At 34.8% G+C, this 21337-nt stretch overlaps 1 protein-coding gene across 5 annotated transcripts in view; it reads right to left on the bottom strand.

Annotated features, from left to right (window-relative positions):
- The window catches only part of SHPRH (SNF2 histone linker PHD RING helicase), an 85185-nt gene that overhangs the window by 49907 nt on the left and 13941 nt on the right, over positions 1 to 21337 (bottom strand). For 3 of the 5 annotated variants that reach the window (XR_002642661.2, XM_022558604.3, XM_022558612.3), the window contains exons 5-16: positions 18494 to 18572; positions 17706 to 17856; positions 16432 to 16540; positions 15555 to 15811; positions 13415 to 14077; positions 11647 to 11898; positions 10763 to 10841; positions 8718 to 8881; positions 8342 to 8598; positions 7065 to 7186; positions 2590 to 2678; positions 219 to 311 (exon numbers count right to left, since the gene is read on the bottom strand). Coding sequence is in view for 4 of the 5 variants with exons in the window: in XM_022558604.3 (XP_022414312.1) it covers positions 219 to 311; positions 2590 to 2678; positions 7065 to 7186; positions 8342 to 8598; positions 8718 to 8881; positions 10763 to 10841; positions 11647 to 11898; positions 13415 to 14077; positions 15555 to 15811; positions 16432 to 16540; positions 17706 to 17856; positions 18494 to 18572 (2315 nt within the window). In the remaining variant the exon portion in view is untranslated. The other 2 variants (XM_089922100.1, XM_089922101.1) reach the window with 2 other exon arrangements.

Here is a 21337-nt window from a genome sequence, read left to right on the forward strand (position 1 = left end):
TCAAGACAAGTAGGATCATGTTATTTGCAAGTAACAGAAGTACTGAAAAATTTTATTCTTATAAGTTACCATTAGGAAAAAGGAAAATTCTTCACTTTCGTCCATTTAACTGAAATACTTAACTGACTCTTGAAACTATTTTAAGAAATATAAATTAGATGGAGCATGAAGTCTGAAAAAAAATTCTTTTATAGACAGAATGAAAAAATAATAATTACCTCTTCCTCAAGTCTGCCATCTCTCAGGGTAGGAGGTATCCCTGGGTGCTTGGCTATCAACAATTCCATCAAGTTATGGGTAGCATGAAGTCTCTGTAAAACACAGAAAAGGCAACAATTATGACAGCCAATGCAGTGAACTCTAAGGGGAGAACCTACTATTATTAAGGCATACAGAACACTAACACCACATTTAAGATTTAATCACTGAATTCTTTTCCTTTAAAACAATTTGAATACCAACTTTCTCTGAGTCAGTTTTATAGTAATTATCTTAACTCATAATGACATAAATTTCTAATTAAAAAGATACAGTTTCATGAAACATGTCTATATATTTAACAGAGTATGTAATATAGGTATATTTCTTCTCTTATACATGCACTTGTCTATATGGGGAAATATGAGTATGCCAAGTAAGTCCAGTAAAGTAGAAAAGTTGACTGCACAGACTAGATTCCTCTTCTCCTGGGAAATGAGTGTGGATGAGCCTAGCAATTATATTATGATATAAACAAAGATAATGAAATACATTAGAAAACAGGGCTGTGACCTGGATCTGTTGAACTTAAGGGCTGAAAAGCAGAGGAGCTAGAGGTGAAGATGGTGTAGAATAAAGGAGAAAACTCCATCTTAAATCTCTGTATTAAATACAAGCCACGCATCTCACTGTGGTATTGAGTCTGCGACTGGTTTGACGCTCCCTCTGGAGTAAAGGGCTATGAGAAAAAATAAAGTGAATGTAGTTTCTATCTAATTTGAGTCTTTATTTGAGAAGACAACTAAAGACTAAAGGATGATGGGAAAGGAGTCTTTCTGGTAAGGTCTGATTTGGTGTCAGTGATTTCAGACTATAAGGGTTTACTCTGTTTGGCCGTGGTACAGATCTTTGTAGAGTTAATCTTTGAAGAGCTACCTCAAATGTCTTAGGTCTTTTCATCATGCTTTCATAGATAACATAATCAGTAACACGATCAGATTTCTTTTTTTTTTTTTTTTTGCGGTACACGGGCCTCTCTCTGTTGTGGCCTCTCCCGTTGCGGAGCACAGCCTCCGGACATGCAGGCTCAGCAGCCATGGCTCATGGGCCCAGCCGCTCTGCGGCATGTGGGATCCTCCCGGACCGGGGCACGAACCTGTGTCCCCTGCATCGGCAGGCAGACTCTCAACCACTGCGCCACCAGGGAAGCCCAACACTATCAGATTTAATAGCAAAAACAAAAGTATAAATACCATGAAAGAAAAAATGGTAGAAACTCAGCTCCACTGCTCTGTGTGCACTTGTGGAAGAGGACTTCTGCTGCTTTCTGCACAAGGTGGTGGACTGAAATGGGAGGAATACTTGTCTCTCTCCATTCCCTTACACATGCCTTACACATGCCCAACAGAGCAGGGTGGCTAATCTGACTTGATAGAGCAAGACATTTGGTGGACCATGCTTTATCAGCAGCTGGGGTTACTGTGACTCAAAAGCAAGAACCAGGCTGACTGACAGCTTACTCTTCACTCTTGAACTCAGGCATACTGGACCTACCTGTCCTACTTCTGTTTCCTTTATTCAGGAGCACGATATCTTTGTACTTCCTCCTTCTCGCATGTGGTAAATACATTAGCTAAAAGGTCCATGACCTTCTGTAATCCTTACCCATGCATAATATAAGGAGACTGGTATTTAATTTTCTCTCTTCTTCCCTCTCCCCCCATACACTCCTCCTAATACCTGCTCAGGCACAGGTGAACATGTAGGTCCCAAGGTTTAGATTCTGAATGGTAAAAAAGAAGCCTCACCTGGGACTCAAGCCTAAACTTACCAAGATTCAAAAAAGTATCCTTATTTACCATTTAGCTAGAAAGCCTTGTCTATATGATCCACTGGACTGAACCAGAAAGAGGAAGATATTTCACACTTAAGTAAGTGTTATAATTCAAATATCCAAGTCTCCTTAAAAGACCTCCAAAAATTAAATTAGAAGATCACTGCATAGTTTTTATTATCACTTAGTTTCATTTTTGAGTTTAACTCAATTTCTCTTCTTTTTGGTGAATACTATGTGAATAAATATGTTGATGTTAATATGTGAAGTGATAAAACTGACCCCATTCTTTGAAATACAAATATTTTGAGCTGCTTTTCTAATGTAGCTTAGGCTTATCTAGTCAGCCTTGTGGCCAATACTGACCTGAGCAGACAGAATAGTGACTCTAAAACTTTCGTGTATATACAAATCACCTTGGGTGCTTATTAAAAGAACATGATTTCCAAGCTTCATCCCCAGTGATTATGACTTAGTCCATTTGTTACTCTTTGTTCTCTTAAATATTCAGAAAAATTATTTTATAAAAAACAAATATTTTGAAACTTTTTACTTACTTGCAGTGAATCAGTTTTGAGCTTTCCCTTGTGTTCCTCAGATGAACGCAGCACTTCTCTGTACAGTTCTGCTGCCAAGGCATACTCACCTGAATAATCAAAATATATTTAAAGCATAAGAAAATCATGTATTTAGTTCCCAATGTCATCTAGTTATCTATAATCTAAAAACACCTACTGTAAAAATATAGCAATGATTACAATTCACTAATTTATTTTTTAAGAAAAGGAATTTAACGTGGTATTAATATGATTGCCCCAGTAAAAAAAAACTGGTAACAGCACCTTTTTTGTTGTTGTTGTTGGTTAATTTCACAGACTAGAACACCAAACACAATGTTTTAAAATTATACTGAAAAACAAACTCTGAATTAACTTTTAATTTAAACAAACGGTTTTCTTCTTGTTAAAGTTACTGACTACCAATCAGTAGTCATTAGGATGTTTGAAATTAAGGACAAATTTGGGGTACTTACATGTATTTATAGACAAATATTCAAAATACTATGGCCAAAATACTATGCACTCTTCTTGATAGGAATTGTTCTTATTGGTATTTGGCCAGAATGATTTACAGTCAATAACTACATTTCAAAAGCTTAGGAATTCTTTCTATTTCTATCACTATTAGTCTGAGATTTATGCTGTTTTTTATTATACATAGTTAGCACCTTATTCAAATAAAGTAATTAAAAAAGTATCAAACCACAGGTTGGCAAACTACGGCCCATGGGTCTTATCTGACTGCATTTTTGTGGGGTCTACAAGCTAAGAATTTTCTTTTACATTTTTAATAGCTGAAAAAATTAAAATAATAATAATAACTTGTGACATGTGAAAATTACATGATATTAAATTTCAGGGTCCATGAATAAAGTTTTATTGGAAGTCAGCGATGCTGACTTATTTATGTACTGTCTGTGGCTACTTTTGCATTACAATAGCAGGGCTGAATAGTTGCCACAGATCTTACGGTTCACAAAACCTAAAATATTTATTACCTGGTTCTTTCAGAAAAAGTTTGATGAGACTTCACTGAAGAAGAGATGAAACATTTTTAATGGCTTTGAGTAATGGAACCTATGTTATTTGCTGCCTGGGGAAAAACTCAAAATTGTTAATTGATACATACAATTAAAATAAAAATCTAACAGTGGCAAAATCATGGAATACAAGGGGAAAAAAAGGTAAAGAGATGTTCTGGTTTTAGTTTGCTGAGGAAAAAAGGCTTTTTCCTGATCATCACATACACTTGCATTTTAATTTTTTTTAACTTTAAACTAGTTTCATTAATATCATGGATTTAGAACTTTGTTCATGGCCATAATGAGTTTTTCAAATATGTACCTTTATAAATTTTGTTGTTGGTTCTCTCTCTCTCTGTTAAAGTTGATTTTATATATGTAAATTTTATTGTGGTAAAATATACATAAAATAAAACTTACAATTTCAACCATTTTTAGAAGAGTGCAGTTCAGTAGCATTAAGTACATTCGTTCATACTGTTGTGCAAAACACTTGCTTTTATACCACTGCTTTATATCTAATTCTACCAGTTATCTAATATAAAGCTTTCTAAAGCACACGTTTTCACAGTACTTTACAGTCATCCAATTTCTATTCACTTTAATAAAGGAGAAGATTATTTTTGCAATAATAAAATTGCATTACAATGTAGGAGTAACATAATTATCTTCACACAATGAACTCTCTTTAGTTTTGAAGATTTTTCTAAAGCTTTTCAAAAGACATATGGATTCTATTAATATTTATACTATCATTTATAGAGAACAATTCATTTAACGATTTTCCCCTCATAATTATTATACCTTTTAAAGGAGATACAATGACTAGACTATAATAAAAACAGTTGAAACTGAACTAGTCATTATAATGTTTTTTTTAATGCTTAGTAAAAAAAAAAAAGGACGTTTTCTGGGGAAGACATAAAAATATGCATATTCAATAAGCTATACAAGTTTAAGCCAAATATGGAAATACCGGTTCTTTGCCACTTGATGGCACTAACATTTCCAGGTAAACAAACTGTACTGGTTCTATACTGCCAAACTAATTTTCTCCAAAAAAACACCTGTGGAAATGAAGAATGTATGTGATGATCAGGAAAAAAGTTTTCTTTCTCAGAAAACTGAACCTAAAACACTTCTATACCATATATGTGTGTGTGTGTGTGTGTGTGTGTGTATTTCATGTATACATTGTACAAAATTGAAATAATACCATGTTTTTAATACCATAATCAGTGAGGAACATAGAATATACATTGTATATCATATATATATGTTTGCATACAATATAAACAAATCCCTTTAGAGTTTGATATTAAGTTTAGATTTCTTTTAGAAGTCAGATCTTTACTATCTGATCTCTAATATTAGAATAGTTTAAATTATGTAAGTTAAATATGGAATGTTACTTTTAAAAATGTGTATTGTTTAACATACTACTATGAGTTAAACCATGGAAACTAAAAGTAGTTAATCCTCCACAATTAAGTTCATAATTACAATTAAATGAAGAATAGACATACCATTTATTAATGGACTTTCTAATAGGAATTTCTCTTAACAATTAGCAATAGTTTCCATCCATAGATAAATAAATACAGTGGGAGGGAATACAGTGGAAACTATCTGAAAAGAGCAGTGATGCACCTCCTGTTACACCACAGCATGGTATTTTGCCACATAGGAGCCAACTACATGCTGATCCTGCTGGAGTGTTACAGTGTTTGGAAATGATCAGATGAATAACCTTTTCCCCCAATTCCCGTATTATGCATAACTTTACCACAGGGAAAAAGAGACAACAAATCTGACAAGGAGACTAGAAAAAAGGCCAAGTGAAGAAATTCATTTACCGTCTTAAGCTTCTGAGTCATAACAACATAAAATAAAATGAGGAATGCAGTTTTAGAATTAAGAAGGGAAATCTGAAATTTATTTTTATTATTGTGATCATCTGCAAGTAACATATTACTCCATTTCAGAATTTTTTTTTTTTTTTGGCAGTACGTGGGCCTCTCACTGTTGCGGCCTCTCCCGTTGCGGGGCACAGGCTCCGGACGCGCAGGCTCAGCGGCCATGGCTCACGGGCCCAGCCGCTCCGCGGCATGTGGGATCTTCCCGGACTGGGGCACGAACCCGTGTCCCCTGCATCAGCAGGCGGACTCTCAACCACTGCGCCACCGGGGAAGCCCAAATTGAACTTTTTGAATATGGATAACTAATGGTTCCAGTACCATTTACTGAAAACACTAACCTTTCTCCACTGAAATGCCTTTGCGTCTTTGTTGAAAAATCAACTGATCATAAATAAGTGGGACTAGTTCTGGACTCTATTTTGTTCCATTGGTCTACTTGCCTATCTTTATGCCAGTATTATACCGTCTTGATTATTATAGCTTTAAAGTAAGTGTTGATTCAGGTAAATCTTCCAACTATTTTGTTCTTTTCCAAACTTGTTTTGACTATTCTAGGTGAATTTTAGAATCAGCTTGTCAACTTCCATAAACAGCCTGCTAAAATTTTTGTTTGGGAAAATTCTGATTGCATTGACTCTATATCAATTTGAGATGAATCAGCATCTTAATAATATTAAATCTTCTGATCCATGAACACGGTATAATTAGGTATTCTTTAATTTCTGTCGGCAATATTTGTACTTTTCAATGTTTCTGTGATTTTTGTATGGGTCCTGTACATATTTTTTCCAACTTGATGTCAAAGTATTTCATATTTTTTGATACTACTATGAATGGCATTGTTATAATTTCTTATTGTTCATTCCCAGTATATAGGAATATAATACATTTTTATATATTCATCTTGTCTTATGCAACCTTGCGAAACTCATTTATTTGCTCTAGTAGTTTTCCTACATAGACAATCACATTGCAGCAAATAAAGATAATTTTATTTTTTTCCTATTCAATCTGATTAACTGTTTGTCTTCCTCTATTAAGAATTTAAGGCCCACAAGATCAGAGACTACTTTATTTTACTGTATTATTTTTAGTACCTAGATCATACCCAGCACACAGCAGACATTCTAATATTTGTTGGGAGAATGAATTTATAAACAGTATTACTTTGTAAATTAATATTCACTTGAATGTGTCAAATTTTAACCATTCTTCTATTTCTAGGCATTTTGGTTGTTTCAGTTGTTCACTACTATAGACTAAAATCCATAATTTATTGCCAAATCTTTGTTCACATTATAATTTCCCTAAAAAAACTTCTAAAAGTGGAAATGTTTGGTGAAAGCATATGTAAACTTTGAAGCTTTTTGAAGTGTTCTGTGTAACTGCTCTTCATTAAGCTGAACCTATTTAAATTCCGAATAGTACCGTGTGAAAGTGTCTCTCTTGGGAAACTTTGATTTCTACTATAACTAATCTTCCTCATTAAGTGTTTAGAAGAATCAGAGATAACAAAGCAATCACCTTCTACCTTTAATGATGTGGATGCCTGCTAAGCCATTGAGGGCACAAACTAGCTGCCGATGTGCTTCTTCACATTCAGTTCCACATTTCTTCTGCAGAGATGTCAGCAGTTCCTCCATTGTCATGGTGCTAAAAGAAAAGGCAGATTGTTCAGGACTAGAAAGAATCCTAAGTTAGAGTATTATATTACATAAGGTCAACAGCACCAGACTCTTACAGAGTCTTTGTGATCTTCAGTATCTTTCTGTTTACCCCCATTTTCACCATTATCACTTTTAGCTTGATTACCTCTTACTATTCCAGCAAGCATTCTTCTGGTCCCATCATTCTTTAACTTTCTCTCATTTCAGTCAATGAAGACCAGAACTAGGAAAATCTTCCTAAAGTACAAAGTACACATGATATACTTGGAACAGTATGGGTGTGAGAACGTAACACTGAATCTGTATCCTAGCACTAAACTTAATTAACCTCTAAGAGCCTGACTTTTTTTAATCTGTAAAGAAAATGAATATTCTCCAAGGATCAGCTCAAATGCCATTTCCACCAGAAGGCTGTCTAACATTAACTACTTTATATAGAAATTACTGTCATACTCTAATTGTCCACAGCAATTCATATATACCTCTTGTGAAATACATCATGTTTGCCTTACGTAATAGAGATCTATAATCTTTGTCAGCTCCTTTATTTGTCCATAAACTGCTTAAAGGCAAGGACAAAAGTCAAATTCCTCTTTATGTTTCTTACAGCACCTGAAAGGGTATCTTTTTAATATCAAGTGCTAAAAAAAAAGGCCAGTTCTTAAGTCACAGTCTGACGAACAAAAAAGTTTCTGGGACAATAGAGTATTGTGGGCATAAATAACCTTAATGTATTAGAAAGGAATAATCAAAGAATATAGCAAACACGACTATAAAGAAAATATTTAATGGTAATCTAATTCATCTAATTCCCCGATGTGGGAACCAAAAAATATAATGCAAAAAGAACAAAAGCCTTTCATATCTGGGGTGCAGCAGAAAACAACCCCCCCACAAAAAACAACAAAACCCTACAACAGTTCTAATTTTAAAGAAATGTTCAAAACCATGAAAATAATTTTGATGTGATTCTTTCACAAAGGGGGTTCCATATCAAAGAAAAATCACCACACTGCTAAAAATAGCTGACAACTCAGTTATAATACCCTGAACGAAACTGTGGGCTAGGAAGCTAATTGCTTAAATATTGTCTATTACTACTGTATTATCAATTGGAGTATAAGAAAATTGGTAATAAAACCTTTTCTGGAGTGGCAAGAACTCCCCACGAACAGCCTGTGGGTGGCAGCAGGCCTGCCTGAGCCTCAACAATGGATATAGGATGGAGGTGACAGTCCTTCTGTCCAGGCTGCTGAGCTTCAAAGCCCAGTCAGAAATCTTCCTGAGTTTTACTACTGCATCCTGGCAGCACACTTCATGTTGACGGTGATAGAAATGTCTTTCCACTGGAGAAAAGTGGAGCCAGTGGATTTCTTCTGTCTGAGGGGGTATCTGGATCTATACAGAGGAGAAAAAAGAAGATTTCACCTGGAAATTTAACTTTCTACCAAAATTCTGCTTTTCTTCTTTTTTTTTTGCCCTAATACCCTTAATCAATAAAAACTTATCCTACTGACTTGGTCAATCACATCTTTCTTTGCAGACCTCCACAGTATCTTGGCAATAAAGCTGTAGAGGAGCTGAGGATTCTTCTTGCAGTAAGGACGATAGAGAAGTCGAACCCACCAGTGTTTGACACAGTAAGGTTCAATACCAAGAAAGACCACTAACCCAAAAAGATCTGAAAAGAAAGAAAAAAAGCACATTGAGAATACAGACGGTGCTCAACTTACGATGGTTCGACTTACAATTTTTTGACTTTACCATGGTGCAAAAACGAACGTTGTTAATTAATAAATCATCAAATCTGATTTATCTCTATCAGTCTAGCATAGTGGATCTCAACTGAGGTGGAGGTGGAGGGGTGCAATTTTGCCCACTGGAGACATTTGGCCGTGTCTGGAGACATTTGTGGGTGTCACAATTTCAAGAATGCTACCAGCATCTAGAGGGTAAAAGCTCAATATCCAAAATGCCCAGAACAGCTCCCCCACAAAATGAACTATCTGTCCCTAAACGTCAATGGGGCTAAGGTGAAGAAACCCTGGTCTAACACAAAAAGAAAACAAATGAGACTTCTACTTCCAAATACAACATAGTAAGTCACGTCAGGCTAACATTCCCACTGCAACAACTACAAAAAGAACAGATGTATTACAAGAGTCATAGTGTTAAAGATATCAGCGAATCATGGAAGCAAAGATGAAAGATAAACTAAATTTCTAGAAATTTGGGAAAGGCTACTTTTTAAGGTAACTTGGGCATGAGAAAACTTTTGGGGGTGATTATGTTGACTGCGGAAACAAACTCACAAGTAAATACATATGTCAAAAATTTATAAATTTTACATTTTAAATATTTACAGTTTCATTATATGTCATTTATACCTCAATAAAGCTGTTAAAAAAATTAATAAAAAATTTGTTGAATGGTGACAAGTGCTCAAAACACCTGCCAACATCTTATTCAACCAAAATAAACTAACTACCCAGGGAACTGAGGAATTACTGCTCATACTTTTCAATATTAAAATTAGAAAAAAGTAACTTTGATAGTCATTTTCTTTTTTCTATACCTTCTCAGCTAACTTTTGAGCTGAATGATATCTTATAAACACCTAAATATCATAATTGGGCAGTTTCCAATGTAACAGCAGACCACTAAATTAATTAGACTTTTAATTAGACTGATATTATTCTATAAATATGTTTCGCAATGTAACTTACTAAAATTACACAGGTATTTAAATATATACCTAAAATCTTCCTAAAAAACTTTTCTCCCCTAAAAATAATCATCAAAAAAAATTGTTTTTCATGTCATTGTAATGGATGGATGTTGATATTTTTATTTTAGCAGAATGATAAGTTATTCTGCTAGAAACAAACAATACATGAAAATTTGAATTTTCAGAATGATAAATTTTGAGGATGAATATTTGCCACAGGACTCCAAGAATATTTATATTTTATAATTAACTGCATTTTAATGACAGCTTTTCAGGAAATTTATTATGTAAAACAACATTTACTTAAACCTTTAGTTTTAAATATTTGCAACTTGAACAAAAGTTTTAAAAATGCAGTCTATGTTCCATGGAAAAAATAAGTTATATGAATGAGATTAATGTAGAAGCATGAGTTATATTGTGTGAGCAGGAGGTCCTTATTTTTATAGACACGGCCAAGTGAAATTAATTCCTTTTTCCTCTCTCTCTGGCTCTTTCCCTCTTTCTTTCTTGTCAGGTTCTTCCTGTTTTCTACTCACCATTTGGAACTTTGAGTTCAATTCAGACCTATGTCTACACTGTTCAAGCACGCACAGTAACTGCTCAAATTAGGACAATGGGACTACTCACCATATATCTATCCTCATATATGCAAACAAATATCACTTGATTCCATTTAAAAAGGTTAAGTGTTTGAAACTATTAGGAGTCAAATATAAATACATATATAATCACTTAAGTAAGGATTTCAGCAAAAGTTAAACATAAAATACTTCTTGTTCAAAAAATTAAGCTTTTCAAATATATGCAATATGTGAGAAAACCATACATTACCCTCCAATCCTCTCTGTACTGGAGTGCCACTGATGCACCAGCGGTTAATCCCACTTAAGCGCTGAGCCATTTCTGCAGCCTGATGGGAGAGAAATATGAAATAAAAAAGAAAAGAAAAAAGACACAGGAAAAACTCAAAAGTCAGGAATATGTTTACTTATGAAAATAGCCCATGACAAGCTATGTTTCAGGTCAGATGCATCTGCTCTTATCGAACACTTATCACACTCAATATTGAATGTCATATTCAACGGGCTATCTTCTAGTACAGTGGTTCTCATTAGCAGGAGGCTGTCATGTGTCCTTCCAAAGAGGAAAGGTAGTTCAAGTATGTGTAGAATGAAAATACCCGCTGAATGACTGATACATTCCCCAGATGTGAACCACCATGCTAATAGACATGATTTATAAATTCAATTCAGGTTATAGACTGGCCAAAGAAGACAGAATAAAGACATACAACAAAGTCTGAATAAAAATTCTGTCCTCTAAAGTAGTATTTTTCTATTACCATTTGGTCTCTCTGATCAAAAAACTGCCAAAGTTATCAGAGGCTATGTGATGAGCCTTCCACATAGCGGAAATGCTTATAAAAGTCCCTAAATACTTTGATCTGCATCACACAAAAACTGCCATCTTATTCAAATATACATGTGCATTGCATTTAGAGCAATGATTCACAGATTACCAAAATAATTCCTAAGGATTATATAGTTCATACACAGAGAAAAGCAAATGTTGAGTGTTTAAAGGCAAACTTTTGGCCAATGTCAATGCTGTGGGTTAACTACACTTAAACTATTAAATTTTCTATGGACAGTTTCCTCCAATCCCTTTCCCTTGTCTCTTCCCCAGCCCTCAGAAGGTTCTGCAGAAATTCTCACTTTTACAGTAGGACATTCAACCATCTGAGCTTCATCAAGGCAAATCCTCCACCACTCCACAGCTACAAGGGGGCTCGGAATGGCCATATAGCGCTTCTGGTTCCTTAAGCGACGCCCATCCTCACTATTGCTGTGTGGGATATCTACATAGTTTAGTTCTGAACGAAGGACATCATAAGTAATGATGACTATATCCTGTTCTGCCAAAAAATGAGGCTGTAAAAAACCATCTTTCTTCACTCCTTGATATACCTAGGAAATAATCAGCATAGACATAGTTATTGCAGAAAGGCACATCAAAGATACTGAAACAGTCATTTATTTATACACTTATTGAGCCCTTTCTATTTGTTTAGAACCAAACATGCTATAAGATACACCCTATACCTGTCTAGAGAAAGATGCATTTTAGTGTGTAAGACTAATAACATAAGTAATGTGAATGGAACAGTAAATGTGAAGGCTCACAGTGGAAAGACCAATTCTATGGCTAAGAAGGTAAATTCAGAGAGGAATTCAAATTTGTGGTAGATCTTGAAGTACACTGAGGAGTCCTCACAGGTGGAGAAAAAGGGAAAAGGACTTACAGGTAGGTGGGTAGATGGGATAGCTTGTACAAAAGCACAATGGTGTGAAAAAGTAGAACAATAAGAGCTATTATTTACTGAATGCCTTTTATATTTCAGACACCATGCAAAGTTTTATCTCCTACTTTCAACAACAATCCTGTTAGTTGTTATTATTTCTATCCCACACATAAGAAACATGTAGTGACTTGCTCCAAGCTGGTAGAGTCAAGATTCAAACCAAGGTTTGCCTACCCTACAGAACAGAGCTCCTCAATGGCAAAGATGGTGTTTTACACATTACTGTACTCTCCATGCCTATCATAGTGGCTGAAATCCAGAAAACATACATAACATTTGTGTGGAAAGAAGAACAAAGAGAGTAAAGAAAACTAACAGTAGTGAACAACAACATTAAATGACCACTTACTATGTGCCAGCACTTTATCAAATCATTTAATCTTCACAAAAAGTCTGTGAGGGGGTACTACTTTCAGAATTTAGCACAATTCCTGGCACATAATAGGTACTCAATAAATATCTGTTGAATGAGTAAATCCTTATTTTACAGATGGGGTAACTGAGGCTTCAGAGGAAGATTCTGGAGCTAAAAGTTGAAACATCATACAAGTTCATACTATTACACAATGCTGCCTTTGAACTGCATTTCTCTCAGAGTATAAACGCTTATACAAAGACTTTTTCACTTATACGATCAAGATTTTTTTCAAAAGCTTTCATCTTTCCATCCAAAGTGCTTTAACTTCTGATGTCAGAAAAGAATAAACAGTCTACAGTTCTATTTCTTATTCTCAATTTTCTCTATCTCTTATTCTCAATTTCCTCTTCAAGTTCTGATTTAATATTATTATTATCTCATTAAGTTAATTTTGGGGATAAAAAACAAAGTGACAAAGATTATAAAAATTATCACGGGGCTTCCCTGGTGGCGCAGTGGTTGAGAGTCTGCCTGCCGATGCAGGAGACACGGGTTCGTGCCCCGGTCCAGGAGGATCCCACATGCCGCGGAGCGGCTGGGCCCGTGAGTCATGGCCGCTGGGCCTGTGCGTCCGGAGCCTGTGCTCCGCAACGGGAGAGGCCACAACAGTGAGAGGCCCGCATACCTCAAAAAAAAAAAAAAAAAAATCATGGAGTGAAAATTTACATTTTCCTATCCCTTTAAAGAGTCCAAACTACCTTACCAAGACCCGAAGAGATGATGACCTCACATGTCTATTGATTTCATCCACCCACTGATGACAGATGGAACTAGGGGAGATGATCAGTGTTGCTCTTGTTGATACTGGCTCCATCGCAACAAGGCAGTGGGGGCAGTAGAAAGGTTTAACCTTCAGATTCTTCTCTTCATAATTCACACATTTTGCATGCTGCCACAAGTGGCATTTCAGGCACTGAACACGAGGCTTACGGTCTACCTGGTCAACTTCACCACATATGCACTCAAAGTGATAATCGGAGGAATTATAGGGACCCATGATATTAGAATGTGCCATGTCATGACCAACAGGATTTAGAGATTCAGCTTGGTCCTTTGCTGCATGTTTTTGCTTGACTTCAAAGACACATGTACTTTCAGATGTGGTAACATCAGTAACTGCAGAGTCACCGGTAGCTGGACAGTGATCCTGTGAGTTGAGATTGATGTTAAGCTGACTTTTTTCCTTTTTTGTGGATGGAACAACAGGCTTTTTCCTCAATTTACTACGATTTCTCCTGGCCTTATAGTAATAATAGTAAGGATCATCATCATCATCAGAGGTGTTTGATGGCAAGTATTCGGAATCTGTGTCCTTGCTCCCTGGTTTTCTGGATTCTTTCTGAATTTTCCTTGGACTCCCCACAACCTATGAAAAATATTATATATTTAATTTATTTCAACAGAGTCACATATCTGAAATTAAATGCCCAACTTCACGTGCTTTACATAAAAATCTAGTAGCCAGTCTTTGTTACCCCTTCCCTGAGGAGAATCACTCTTGATCAGTGGCTTTCAAGTTGCTCTAAGAACTCCCCTCCCTGATTTCCCCTCCAAAAGCAAAAGAAAGCTCTACTGTTGTATCATTAAGATTTGGAGTGAACAAAAGTTAGAAAGATAAAGGGAGCTACTAATTTTGGCATCAACTTCTTATAATTTACAATCTGCCTAAATCAATAAAAGACTAGTAGTTTATAATATATAAATATACAAACTAGGGCAATTATAAAGATACCAAGTATTAAAATACAGCATTTAAACAAAGTGAAAATTAATCTACTAGTTACTGCAATTAGCAAATAAGTTCCTTCTTTCTTTCTCCTTTCTAACTGTGTACCCTCCTGCAATTATTTATTGAATGCCAATTCTGTGCCAGGCATCATGTTAGATGCTGGGGATATATATATGAGGAATATTTAGCTCCTGGTCTCAAAGGGGTCTGTTGGAAAAGACAGAACAGTAAAAAATAAAATGACGCCATAGGAATGCATAAGAGGGTTATATAACCCAGAGGGGCTGCGATGGGGAGGTAGGTGCCAGCAATAGCTTCCTAGAAGTGATGTCACAGTCAAGGTTGAACAGAGGAATGAATGACATTAACATGGAATGACTGGCATTAACTGAAGGAGATTTTCTTTTTTGGGTAGCAGAAGGATTATTAAAAGCACAGAAGTTCATTGCAGTCTTCTAACCTAGCTGGGGAGAAACTGGTGGAGACTCCCTGCTTTAGGAAATGAACTTTTTGGTCTGCCATTTCTTTCACAGTAGCTAAGCTGGTAACTCTACATTCTAAATTGTTGTCATTAGTCTTTTCTTGATTTATGTTTGCCAATTTGTAACTATTTTCTTAAAAGCAAACTGAACTTATTGGCCACAAAGCAGCAGTTTTATAAAAAAAATATAAACATTCTATAAGGTGATGACATGGGAAAAATAAAAACTTATATAAAAGATTCATTGTATATAAAGAGCTATGCAAATATAAGGTATCAATATTTTTATAAAGTATGGAACATGCTTTTTAAACTGCTGACAACATGAGGGTAAGAAAAGTTATCTTAAATTATAATATGCTTAACAAACTAATTTTACAATTCACTCAATAAATATTTATTGAGTACCTGACATATGTCACGCACTCTTCTCCAGGCTTAATGGTGACCAAAATAAAGTTGCTACTCTGATGGAACTTATATTCAGGAAGTAGAAAACATATGCCTCAGCCGTAAGCGTTTTTCCTAATGTTTGTTTTTTTATCATCAGACTGTAAGAGCTTCAGACAGGTGGGGTCTGTCAACTTATTCTGTAAAGCATCACATAAAGCTACTTAATAAATGCTCTGTTACCTGCTTTTTTGTTTTATCATGTATATCCTCTTCCTTGTAATTCTTTCCCAGTGTAAAAGTACCAGAAAAACCATGGCCTTTGATCTGTTTCACAAGACCTTCAAAAATTAAACATTTCAGCATCCTTTTCAGAAGACTCCTGTTCCGTTGAACATCGTATCTATATATAGAACTGACATACTTGTAGATGGAAAGAATGGAAACTCCTTTTTTTCCATTCATTTCTTTAACAGCTGTCAGGATCATCACACGTGTAGCTAAATGCAAAAGGATATGCTAACTCAGTCAAAACAATTAAAATGAAAAGAAAACTCAGTTAATCTTAATGTGTACCGAGGACCAAGTTAAGAAGAAAATAAATCAAAGATTTATTAAAGATATGTTGTCTGTACATCATCATTTTGAAGAATATGTAATAAAAATTTATCTCAATAATTAAGAAATAAATTACTGTAATGGAATAATTTAAGGAAGAATTACATTAATTTGCTAATCTTACAAATCAACTATCATTTAAAACTACATATTAAAAAAAAACTTCTCACAGTTATTTACATAAATGCTACCATTAGCAAGGGAAACATTCATTTGCTAGCAGAATTTGAAGTAGCTACTCTTTATCAAAGCCTGATTTAAACTGTAAGCTAAAGAAATTTAAATGTTACAAATTAAGGAAAAAACTGTCTGGACCAAGTCAAACCAAAGAATAAATGTTTATTTTTGTTAAGATAATATGCCTTGTAATTGAACTTTTATGCAAAGTATAAATAACTGTAGAAACAATTATTCATAACAATTACAAGATATCTCTATATAATAAGAACCAGAACAAAGATCACTGTAAAAAGGTGTTACCTTTAAGAGATTTCATACTTACGGGGGCACTGAACTTTTTCTTTTGGTTCAAATTCCATATTCTGGGTTTCTGTGTTTTTTACATTTCCTCCAGAATTATGTGATGGAATGAAATAATTCACCACTTTTCCCTGATATAAACAACATTAAGTAGTCACACAGTGTTTTGCTTTCAGTATTCTGAGTTGCTTAATAAGACAAACCCTCCTTCTATTAAGGAGATGCAAAAGAGTTATAATAAATTATGAAAGTAAGGGCTAAATATGTTATGCACACATATAAACCTTATTTTTTATTTCAGAGTTTACAGCTAGCCATCACTTTTTAAAATTGTACATGTTATCTTAAATTACCTAAATTTTAAGTGTGAAACTTCTGAAATTAACTTTTCAAGCCTTGTTTAAAATAGTAATAACCCACTGAATTTGTAATAATACTCAAAATAACTTAAAATTAACACAGCTAATGAACAGAAAATATCCAAAGGAAGTTACCAATAGTTAAAACTGAATACTCCAACTCATTTTCTACAAAGGAAATAGACATTCCCTACTCTAACCCTTAATCAAATCTGAAAGGCTAATTTTGCAAACTTTACACTATTAAAAGATCACATAACCACTAAGGTTGTGAGCATGGTGGGCCCTACAGGTAATTACAGTTATGCCTTTAACTAGTGGCCTCATTTCGGCAGGATTAAATGGGCTGATTTCAGATTCCATTATTGGAAAATATGAACTGTGAGCTATATTTGCCTCACTGAAGTTTTTTCTTTTTCTTATAAACTCTAAAATTTGCATTTTTAAACACAATTGTATTTTGTAATGAAGACTCAGAGTTTGTTTCATCTAGCAATCTAATTACTAAGCTGTTTATCCTGTAACAAAGTTCTAATTATTGATATTTGACTCTAAAATTTACATACCTGAGATTTGCAGTTTTTGAAAAATAGCTCTCAAAAATATTTAGCAGTAATACGGAGACGTGAAGTAGTGACAAAACATTTGAGGAAGTAATAAAACTTTCCTAAGGGAATTTCTCTGCCAGCTAGAAGGAAGCTTGGTAAGTGACAGCATGTCGCCTTCCTAGTTGGTCAATATCACTTAAAAAAAACCCCTCCAGGTCACAAACATCCCATTTTCTGTGCCTACTTGAAGTTAACTAACAACTAATATAAATCATTAATTGCAGAGTAAACTGAAAGTGTTGACTTAAGTGCCAAGCAAATGTTCGATATATGATGCTTTTGGAGAACATATGTCCCCGCTTTCCCAAGCCCTATGGTACTCCTACTACCTCAGGAAGAGTGAGAGCATCTTGTTTGACATCTTGTCGAGTATGTGTCAGAATCAGAGCCAAAACCTCTACTGTCTTTCCCAGACCCATCTCATCTGCTAAGATTCCACCAAGCAACAGTGGCCCAGCATTTGGGTACTCACGGATGATGCTAAGGAAAAGACAAGAAAAACACATCATAGGAATGCAAATAAAAATTACACTGTTCCTAAAGAGAACTGGGAGAAATGCATAGAAGGCTAAGCTTTTAAAAATTATATTTTAGGTTGCAACAATTATAATCCCTAGATCATGAATATAAGAACTGTGATCAAAAAACTGCCTGAGCTGACAACTAAAGTCTGCAGAAACAGAATTGGTACTGTCATCATTTTTCTCTTCTATAAATAAAAGGAAGCATGTCTGCCTTCTTTCTGTGGCCTTTATGAATCTGTGAATAAAAAATTAAGAATGGCAATAACTACTGATTCACTAGTCATATTTAATGATTCCTAAAACTCTTTTGTAATAGAAATTAACAAATTTAATGAACTGGCCCATAATAAGATGACATTTTTACCTAAAATTATAATCTCTTTAAATATCAATAACTATGCATCTTAAGTCTATTATACTGCATTTATCTACTGAAAAATTACAAGTGCTATTAATTCTATGTCTATCTATAAAAATGTCTAATGAGACCTGGACTTAGTATTCCTTCTCGAGGTACTGCTGAGGCTGAAGACTTACGCTACCAATCTCATACAGGTTTTTGTAATATTTATTTTTACTATCTTTTGCCTTACCAGCCTGTATATGGATTGTAGTAGAGTTTCAAACCCTCAGATGTAACAATTTCTCGCCATAGGAAGTGCAGGGCATTTTCTAAAGAAAAATATAATCATAAGAACAAGTTTGTTTGTTTTCCTTTCTGCCAGATAATCACATTAAAATAAAAGTAAGTTAACAGTCAGGACACCCTGGAAAGGCACATACACATGGGAAAAAGGCTAGGACTCCTCTCATTCTTTTCTTCAGATATTATTCTTTAGCTTTCTTTGCTTTGGGCACCAATATGTTCCATATAAACAAGTGATAAGACAGAAAAAGTATAGCAAATTACAGAGGATTAACAGGAAAAGAAAACTAATACATATAACCAAGTCTTACCCAATAAAGGAAAGTAGCTTATCTTTTATAAATCCTTCAAGAAGTTACCTGATGTCTTTAAATAACTCAACAGATATACGATACTGGACTAATACATTAACGTAAATCAGACCTAACCTTTTATATGGGTCTGAGTCGGAGGAAAGGCTTAACTGAGGAAATAATATCTAAAACTATAACACTGAAGTACTGAGTTTATTTCAGCCAGAATCGTCCACTAACCCTTCCCTTAATATTTTAAGTTGTTCAAACCAACTGCTAAGTAGGAAGTATGGCTCCACTCACCAGTGAAATGGTAAGTCACTTTTTGTTACTTTCTTTAGGGATTAATAGATGAAGTAGGAATACAGACATATAGGTTTTATAAAATGAAAAAAATTAAAAGATAAAAAGCTTTAATTTACGGGAACCAAGGGAACAGAAAAACTACTAAATGACACATGGGATTTAATCAACAAAATCCAGCCTGTGGACAAAAAACAATGAATCACTGACACATGCAGCACGGATGAACCTCGAAAACATTATGTTGAAAGAGGCCAACTCCTTCCACCCGAGTGTACACATTTTATCATTCCGTTTGTTTCAAAAACAGGCAAAACTGGGCTTCCCTGGTGGTGCAGTGGTTGAGAGTCCGCCTGCCGATGCAGGGGACACGGGTTCGTGCCCCGGTACGGGAAGATCCCACATGCAGCGGAGCGGCTGCGCCCGTGAGCCATGGCCGTTGAGCCTGTGCGTCCGGAGCCTGTCGCTCCACAACAGGAGAGGCCACAACAGTGAGAGGCCCGCGTACCGCAAAAAACAAAAAAACAAAAAAACAAAAACAAAAACAAAAAAAGCAGGCAAAACTAATTTACGGTGATAGTGGTTGCCTCCCGAAGGGGTTGAAGTAGGAGAACTGACTGGGCAATTATAGAACTTGCTGGGGTGATGGAAATACTTTGTCAGCCCTGTATGATAGAAATATTAAAAGAAACAGGTGAAATTAATTTTAATAGTTGTTTTCATTTAGCCCAATATAATCAAAATATTATCATTTCAATTATGCAATCAATATAAAAATTAGTAGTGAGATATTTCACATTCTTTTTTCGGTACTATTTGAAATCTAGTATATATTTTAAACCTATTGCACATAATTTGGACAACCACATTTCAAGTCTCAAGAGGCATGTGTGGCTAGTGGCTACATTTGAAAAAGTCTGGTTCTATGTCTTAACTGAGTTGCTGGTTTCACAGATGCGTAGATTCATCAAAACTTATCAAACTGTGCCCTTAAGGTCTGTGCATTTTACTGTATGTAAGTTACACCTTAATCAAATTCCTTAGTTGAAAAAAATTATTTCATTTTGGAGAAAAAATAATCCAGTCTGTGGTAAACTCTACAGAGCTAACCATTCCTTAAACAAATACACGAAAAAAATACAAGAGAGAGGAGATAGAACCTATGGACTAAAAGAAACTTAAGAGACAGCAACTAATTCCAATATATGGATGTTATTTGGTTTCAGATTTGAACAAAGTATAAGAAGGAGAAATAGAGAGAAGGGAGGGAAGGAAGGGAGAGAGATTTGGTGATATTAAGGAATTATTGGGTTTTAAAATGCATTATACATATATTTATATCTGTTTAAAAGATCCTTTATCTTTTAATGAAATAAACCGAAATATTAACAGAAGAAATGATACAATATGTGGGATTATTATTTCAAAATAATTCAAAATATTGGGGGAGGAGGAGGAAGAAGAAATAATATTGGCTATGAACTGATATTTCCAAAATAAAAAGTTAAAAAAATAAAGTTTGTTGGATAAAAAAGTGGGAGAAATAAGAGCTATTCATCACTGATTAAAATAAATCTATACAGGAAGAGTGAGAAATAGTTAACACTTTACTTCCTAGAGTCATGTAAAAATCTCATCTTGTGCCCATGCCTTTAAAGACAATGATAAAGAAGTGGCACAAATGACTCCCATAAATCTACTACTTTTTTGAAAACACTTATTAGATGGTGTTTCATTTTATTATTTATTTTGTGGAGTAAAGAAAATAAATGCAAACCTAGGAAAATTAGGTTAGTCACACATTGTCTCCCACTTTTGTAAATTTGCTTTCTGTCCCTAACATTCATGATTAAATTGTAAAGCCTTTTACATGTATTAGGAAGATTCCATCTGGTCAGGTTACAAAAGCAATTCTTAGTTGGAAAGGCATGTAAAAAATTTCTTGGTTTTTAAAAATTCCAATCAAGGCAGCCTTTACTTTGGCTGGAAAAATCAGTTTGAACTTTTATGGATGAGGGAACTCATATATGAATTTCTCTAGATTTCAGTTTTGAAGGATTTCTTAGAAAATAATTTTGTTCATAGTAGCACCCATTCTATCCTATGTTTTCAATATGATTTGTTTACTGATCGATTTCCCCCTACCCCTCTCTCTCATATAATCCCTCTGATCAATTTGCCTTTCTTTAAGCATC

Source organism: Delphinapterus leucas, chromosome 12 (assembly GCF_059928025.1).
Source record: "Delphinapterus leucas isolate spDelLeu-1000000601 "Yukka" chromosome 12, BTC_Dleu_Yukka2, whole genome shotgun sequence".
NCBI classification, from domain to species: domain Eukaryota; kingdom Metazoa; phylum Chordata; class Mammalia; order Artiodactyla; family Monodontidae; genus Delphinapterus; species Delphinapterus leucas.